The following is an 8206-nucleotide window of genomic DNA, read 5'->3' as shown; positions in this document are numbered from 1 at the left end:
TTTTACGTGACTTAAAGGGTTTGGAGTTGCCTAGTCAAAGTCTGGTTGATATGCTGTGGTATGACCTTAAACAGAAAATTTTTGCTCGAAAACCTTCCAGTGTGTCTGAATTCTGAAAAGAAGAGTGGACAAAATTTCCTCCACAGAGATGTGAAAGACTCCTTGCCAGTTATTTGTAAAGCTTGATTGCAGTTGCTGCCACCAATCAAGTTATTAGGTCAAGAGGGCAAATACTTTTTCACACAGGGCTAGATTGGATTGGAATTTTTTTCCCTATAGTAAATACAATTATCATTCAATTCATTCATCATTTTTTATATTTACTCTTATCTTAATCTGATATTAACGTTTGTTTGATAATTGGAAAAATCTCAGTATGACAAAAAAGCAAAAACAAAAGAAATCTTTAGATGGGGAAAATACTTCTTCACGCTACTGTATGCACTGTTTAATTATTACATTGATTTTGAAGTTTTTGTTAATGTTTTTCAAGTAAATTGCCTTAAATATGTTGTTTCAATTCATGTATTTAGTTAGCAGTCATTATCCTATAAGAAGTGCAGATTAACATAGAACACATTTTGTTGGCAATTCTGCCTGATCGCAGTGTCCCTTCCGAGCTGCCGTATCAAAATCTTTAGATGGGGAAAATACTTCTTCACGCTACTGTATATGCACTGTTTAATTATTACATTGATTTTGAAGTTTTTGTTAATGTTTTTCAAGTAAATTGCCTTAAATATGTTGTTTCAATTCATGTATTTAGTTAGCAGTCATTATCCTATAAGAAGTGCAGATTAACATAGAACACATTTTGTTGGCAATTCTGCCTGATCGCAGTGTCCCTTCCGAGCTGCCGTATCAACTGAACGTGGGTCACATGACCCACCGTGTGATGAGGCTGCGCTGCTGCTGCTGTCGAGCTGAGTTTCACCTCCTGCAACTTCACACACTCTTACACGCCCCAACACACATTCTCCCATTCCCCGGAGCCGCAGCGGACTGCGGTAAGACCCCGCCGCGGCTCTGAGTGACTGTACGCCGGTGTAATTGCGTGTTTAAATTGTGCGGAGGCTCCTTCCGCCGCGGCTCTGCTGCTGTGTTATGCTGTAACGGGGGTTATAACAGTATCAGCTCCGACACAGTGCCGTTACTGAAGGTTTTTTACTGTCTCTAAAACGTTTAACCGCTATAATGTACTATCCTACAATCTCTCAGGACTGTCGGAACAGTCCGAGCTCATTTATTATCATTATAATACAGCGTTCATACACGCCCAGTTAACCTGCACGCAGCTAGCTAGGTTAGTTGGCTAACGTTAGCAAGCTAAGCTAACCGTTTAAGCTTTTGTTAACGCGTTATAAATCTCATCGGGTATTAATCGTTAGCTAACTAACGTAGCTAACTATATTAGTACACACCGTCTGTCGTTCTAAATAAGACTTAGAGTACCAGTAATTCGAAAACACCTTAAATTCTGTGTTTTTTAAATGTTCTGTATTGTATATTAATACCAAAGTCATCTAAACATCTGAAATTATTTAGTAAACAAAAAAGTGTTAAACAAACCAGAATATGTTTTAGATTTTTATTTTTTTTAAAGAAGCACCTCTTGCTTATTTGACTATCTCTGCATTTTCTGTGTTTCTATAAATAAATAAGTAAACAGGAGAAAAAGAAACATGATATTCAGATGTTTTATGAGTAAATACTGATCCTGAATGCTGAAGCTGTAAGGTTTAACACTGATTGATAGAGAAGACAAAAGAAGAGATTAGCAGGGTCTGGTCTTAAACAACAGTAGAGATGAATATAGACTCCTTTGTGTGTGCTGTAACTAATTATTAATGATACCTAATTACTAACATATTTACTGTATTTCTCTTTTCAGAGTGATGGAGAAGGTCTGGAGTGTGTGCTGCCTTCAGTCAGATATGCTATGAGCTTTTGGATATCACCCATTGTGCCATAGTACACCCAGCACATTTGTTCAACCCTTGACCCATGGCCTCTAGTTACCCTCCTCCGTTTGAAGGCTCAGCTGAGGTAAAGGAGGGCTTCCTTTGCCCTCTTTGTCTGAAGGACCTGCAGTCTTTCTATCAGCTGCAGGACCACTATGAGGAGGAGCACTCTGGAGACAGCCACCATGTTGGAGGACAAATAAAGAGTAAGTGCTTTTTAATACATTACCTTGGTTAAGTGGTTCAATCAATGCTTGACTTGGCCAACAGATTTTAGTGTTACAATACCAAAATTATGATATTTGATAAGATACTCCTCTAAATATCTCTACGTATTTCAAAGCAAAATCCAAAAATGTCAGAAATTAAGCTATTTTTTGTTTTTTAAATTTATAATTAAAAAAGGAAAAAAAACATAAAGATGAATACATTAAGAATAAACATCATTGTTAACATCTTTATTTATTTATTTTTCCTTTTCTCTTTAGTAAGAACATAATAGGTCTTTGAAATATCTTTGATAGTTAACTTTGTATTTGCAAGTAGAACTCACTGATTAATCTTTTAATGATATTATGGCATTATACATCTATGGTAATCGCAATTCCTAGCAATAGAAATTCGTATTATATATGAGCCATGATTAAATTTACTAGTACAGCTGAGAGTGCCTGATTTTTATTATTATTTTTAGTTTTTCTTAAAGTTAAGGTACAGGAAGTTTGGGCCAGTCCAATTGTATAGAGAGCCCTATTAGTGGTTATTTAAAAAAAATAAAAAACAAAAAAAAACATAGTTATTAGCCTACTGAAAAAGACACAAAAACACTCCCACTCCTCTGAGTTATTTTAGAGGATATAAGCATGATGTAATTGTTTTCTATAATATTCAATAAAGGAATTCTCAGAATTATTAAAACAAGTCTGCAGTTCTGTGTAGAAGATGCTTTGCTATTTGGAGCTGTTTCTCGTCTTTCTCGTCTGGTCTGCAGGTATAAAACATACTTAAGAGACGGGTATTGATGTTCATGGCTTATCTGACTGTCAGATTCGTATGCTAAATAATTCCATATTTGGCTTTATGCGTGTACTTTATGTAGAAACTGAGGACTGTCGGGAAAAACGTTGGTATTACGCTGTGTTCTGTGCAAACACACTGCCCCCGGTGGCACTCCTATTTAAAAATATTCTCATTCTTACCAGTACCAGTACTGCCGACCTCACTCGAAATTCCATAATTCATGTTACCAAGCTGGCTTTACTCACAAGATAAACACCTTACAATTTAAACCAATGTGGGTCTTCCCAAGTTGTCCCCTGAGGTACTCTTACTTTTGTTGTGATTTTTTTTTTTTTTTGTAATGTGGTAAAGCCAGAGGCTGCGGTCTGAGTTCTCGTTTGATAAAATAAACAAGTCTGAAGCTTGTTTTCGGTACATTTATACTTCTGACTGCCACTACTTCCACTACCAGTCATTACAGTACCAGCACAACTGGTGCACTATTCTATTATAGGAATCACTTTGATATATTTTCTATGTTGTCACTCAGGTTTAGTGCAGAAGGCAAAGAAGGCCAAAGACAAGCTTCTGAAACGGGATGGAGACGAGAGAACTGAGACCAGCTATGAGTCTTTCTACTGTGGAGGAGTGGACCCCTACATGTGGGAGCCTCAGGAACTGGGTGAGACTGAGGGAATTACTGCTAATGACAGAGCACAATATACCTGGCACATTGTAATTGGAGAACTTTGTATTTCTCTGATACCGATAGAAACGTTGGACTGATAATATCAGAAAAGGAAAAAATAAAAAAAAAAGTCTGAATGAATGAATTCACAATGTCACAAACTTATTTGTAGCTGAAACTATTGCATAGTCATCAGTTGACATTTATTATTTCAGTATTGTCTTTTCCTTTTCCTAATAAAACGCACCTTACATTTTTTTTATACGTTGGCTAGTCAAGTCTAAGTTAGTTCATTCTGTTTGATTAGGAGCCACTCGGAGTCACCTGGATCTTTTTAAGAAACACAGAGCTGCCAGGATTGATCATTATGTCATCGAGGTCAACAAGCGAATCATTAGGTTGGAGAAGGTAAATATTTTGTAAAAAATACTATGTATATTTAATTATGGCACAGTTGTGTCAGTGGTTTGGTTAACAATTTAACTTTAGTGTGTTTGGTCATGTGACTGGTTATTACACCTTTTCATAAGTGTGAGAATCAATATTTTTATGTCACTTTTTGTCATTTTGGTCAAGAATAATAACTATTTATAGTGTGTTCATGTTTGGAATTCCTTTTTTTAAACATTTTTAACATTCTAATAACATTTTATATTTTGTATAATTGAGTCCATTCCTGTAACTCCCTTTTCATTCAGCATCTTTAAAACCATTTCAGCTGTAAACTTACTAGCCACAAACCCGTTGAATAAAGAAACATAAAAGGAAGACAACTTTTTGAGCAACAAACCAATCCAAACATCAGTATGTAGCTGTATAAATTAATGCACACATGCATTAGGGTTAAGGGTTAACACAGAAACAGATCATCATAGCCTTAGATATGAATTGATATGAACTGAATTCTATAACTCGAGCAACGTAAATAATAACCAAATCATGTCTTTGTTTTTTCTAGCTTACTTCCTTCGACAGAACCAACATGGACGCTGGGAAGATAAGAGGTGGGGCAGAGAGATGAAAAGATATTGTTACTGTGGTCATTACAGTGTTGTGACCAAAACATGGTTTATTATTGTTATTTTAATTTCAGCTTTGGAGAAGTCAGTGGTGCCGTGGGTGAGTGATCACGATGTACCGTTCTGCCCCGACTGTGGTGGCAAGTTCAACATCAGGAACCGACGCCATCACTGCCGGCTCTGTGGATCCATCATGTGCAGGAAGTGTATGGAATTTGTGCCGCTGCCGCTGGCCTGTAAGTTGCATTGTGCACACTTTCATAGACAAGAGTTGCAGATGTTTCAGCCAAATGTTAAAAAAATATTTTAAATATTATTTTAATACTGTTGTGAGAGGGCCATGTCTACCACTGGTTTAGTGTTTCCTCTTCCTTAATAACAATCTATAAACTCATGTGAAATGAGGAGCACCCATTGCTGGAGTTTTGACTTCTCTTCTGCGAAGCCATACTGTTGGTTGCAGTATGTGCTTTAGCGTTTTCTTGATGAAATATCCAATGCCTTCCTGTCAAAGAAATTGTCTGGATTTGAGCATATATGTTTTTCTAAAACCTCTCTATACTATTCAGTTGATAATAGCTTTCCAGATTACAAAAAGGTAATAAAGTATTTATTTGAATTTGTAAGTGCTTTTATACAAATATTACAGATAAGGATTGTGTGCGTAAATATTTATATATAATGTAAAGTACACTGTATGATTGTTGTCAGGTAAACTAACCAGCAGCACCCGAGAGGCACTGTTTGTGCCAGGCAGTCCAGGGAAGGGGGGGTCCCCAAGTGCTGGAGGTCCTGCAGCACCACAGCAGCAGCTTCCACGTCGTGGTTCTATCAGCAGCCTATCTTCAGTCAGCTCCGTGCTGGAGGAGAAAGATGAAGACCGCATCCGCTGCTGCCGCCACTGCATGGAAGCTTTGCTCCGTCACCAACACAAGCTGGAGGAGAAAGATCATGTGCCTGACATTGTCAAACTTTACGAGGTACAGCCTGAATAAGAGCTGAGGTCAGATATGGTGTGCACAGGTGTTGTAGCTGTCTATGCTGTTCTTCAGCCATGTGTCGCATTTACCTTAAAAGAACACATTATTTATGGTACTGCTCCACTGACATGTAAGGGGAGAAAAGCAACTCTAACATTGCTACGCCTGGATTAGCGCACGACAAAATCTACTTTAAATATCGACCAGACTGCTTCTCTTCTCTGCATTTATCCTCACAAAGAGCTTTAATCCAGGGTCACACTAAACAATGTTTGCCCCAATTCTAGTCCCAATTACCTATCCAGTTCAGTCTGTTTAATTGGCTCTGTTCTGCGCATTTTTTTTATAAAGTTTTCATGTGGTGTTGTTTTTTTGGATATTATTTAGAAAAAGATTTAACACTTTGTTGATTAGATTTCCTCAAACTAATTGTTTTTTATTTTTCTTTGTTCTTACTGACACTGGCAAAATTCCCATTCGTTTCCTCCCATTGCTATGCTGTTTCTTTATGTTGAGTTTGTCCTCCTGTGTCTTCCTGTTCGCAGAGACTGAGGATCTGCATGGACAAGGTGGATGAGAAAGCTCCAGAGTACATCCGCATGGCCGAGTCACTCCAGTAAGTCTTCCTGCTTTTGGTGTGTAAGCAGCACCATAAATTTAGTTTATAAGTTTAGCACTGGCCCATTTCCCTGAGTGTCAGTGTAGCCTCTTCTCTATATATACAGCTGCTAGAAACTCAGAAAGTCAACTGTTTAGTTGAAATAGTATTTTGCTTTCTTGTTTCCAATAGGGTTGTGAACATTCTGATACATTGTGGTTGGGCTCTGTGACTAAACTTCAGGGAAAAATGTTACTTATTTAACTTCAACAACTTTGCAAATTCAATTCTATTCAAGTATCCCTTTCACAATTAAAAAAAACTAACAGTTGGCAAAAAACTAAATGTTAGTTCAAAATGTCTAATATACACCAAAAAGTGTAATAATTTTTACTTTAGCATTTGAAAGAAATGGTTACTAAGCCTTTACTCACATTAGGCACGGTTCGGTTGAATTGTGCTCGCTGCTGAGTGGGCTTGCCGGAGTTGTGCCGAATTAAGCACCCCCACCAGGGTGCAAATTACAAGGGGTCAGCCCCCCCCCCCCCAATTAAGACTAAAGGGGTAAAAACATTTAAGTATACGTCTTACATATAATGGTAATAACTACAAAAACAGTGCCGTATCTATGCCTGGAAGAATATTGTGATATGATTTCAAGCACCCCTTAAGTGGATCATACCATTTCATATTAATAAGCATTCCTTTCCTTTTGCCTGCCTCATTATTAGTATGGTGGCTTGCGTCATGTTAAGGTACATACGCTGCTTAAGCTACAGCATTACGTGTAAGTAGCTTTCTATGTACTTAGCTTTTTTAAATATGCACTTTAAACACACTTTTCCTTACATAAATAACTATTACTAACTATTAAAAAAATATTTCTAGATGAAGAATATCAGTTATGTAATAAAAAAACAGCGTTGGCAACCCCTGTTCTATAACTTATTAGTTTTATGATTCACCATCTACTTACTTACTTGTTATGATCCATTATATTGTAAATCCAGGTGCGCCATGACAAAAAAAAAAATAATAATGCCTAGGCGTGTTCTTTATGGGGCGCGTTTTCAAGCGCCTGTGTTTGGCAGGAAGTGACAGGAGGGTAGATTAGGAAGGAGTGGATGGGCGCCTGATTAGTGCTGTGCTTCTGTTTTTTTGATGTGTATTATCAGGGTCGTTGCCTGGGTATGTAAAAATCCGGGGCTCAGCCCAGTTAATTATATTAGTTTATCAGCTGATCCGGCGGAAAGCATACACTTTTAGAGCAGAGACCAGGGTTAGGAAACTCATTTAAACTAAGTATAGTACTAAATTCTGGCTATCCACAACATCCAGCTTCTAGCTAACTGGTTAACTAAATACATTTTCGTTAATTATAGCTTACAGTTATCCTGCAATCCTAAATTAATAAAAATACAGTATTCTCCTGAAAATAAAATAGTTATTGGCTGATCAGGTAACTTACATCAGGGCAAGTTAAAAATATAACGTGTAGTTTTTTTTCTTCCTCAAACCTTGATCTGTGTGTTTTGATTCAGAGACGAGTCTTTTTAACCAGCTATCAGAAACAATCTCATCACAGTTTACATGGTTAGTTCAGTTACCTTTCTTTTAGAAAATATCCAGATATGTTTTGACATCAGCGCTGAAACCCGGTTCAAGAACTCTCAAAAATCGTTCCCCAGTGATCGTGGGGGGGCTGGGGCGGGGCTTCCCTACAAAACCAGCAAGCTGATTGGCTGTTTCTCCTGAAAGGCGGAACTTTATCCTTGAACTGGCTCTGTGATTTGTGTCAAGAGATTTTTCATTCACAGCGGACAGCGACCTGTCTCCTCACTAATAATACAGCTGAGCTGAGCGAAACCATTCGGGGCTACTGGAAATGTATTTAGCGCTAAAGCCCCGTAAGTCCAGCCCAGGCAACGCCCCTGTGTATTATCATACATGAACAAACAGCT

At 37.7% G+C, this 8206-nt stretch overlaps 1 protein-coding gene across 1 annotated transcript in view; it reads left to right on the top strand.

Annotated features, from left to right (window-relative positions):
• Positions 1–857: 857 nt before the first annotated feature.
• Positions 858–8206, top strand: part of LOC103046128 (rabenosyn-5) — a 46759-nt gene continuing 39410 nt past the window's right edge. Inside the window, exons 1-8 of the mRNA XM_022670756.2 lie at positions 858–1007; positions 1892–2167; positions 3511–3642; positions 3956–4056; positions 4607–4652; positions 4742–4903; positions 5379–5647; positions 6193–6263. Coding sequence (XP_022526477.1) covers positions 2005–2167; positions 3511–3642; positions 3956–4056; positions 4607–4652; positions 4742–4903; positions 5379–5647; positions 6193–6263 — 944 coding nt within the window. The 5' untranslated portion in view covers positions 858–1007; positions 1892–2004. The remainder of the gene's footprint in view (positions 1008–1891; positions 2168–3510; positions 3643–3955; positions 4057–4606; positions 4653–4741; positions 4904–5378; positions 5648–6192; positions 6264–8206) is intronic.

Source organism: Astyanax mexicanus, chromosome 12 (genome assembly GCF_023375975.1).
Source record: "Astyanax mexicanus isolate ESR-SI-001 chromosome 12, AstMex3_surface, whole genome shotgun sequence".
NCBI lineage: Eukaryota > Metazoa > Chordata > Actinopteri > Characiformes > Acestrorhamphidae > Astyanax > Astyanax mexicanus.
The sequence above is the reverse complement of the archived record's forward strand: the minus strand, read 5'-3'. Positions and strand labels throughout refer to the sequence as shown.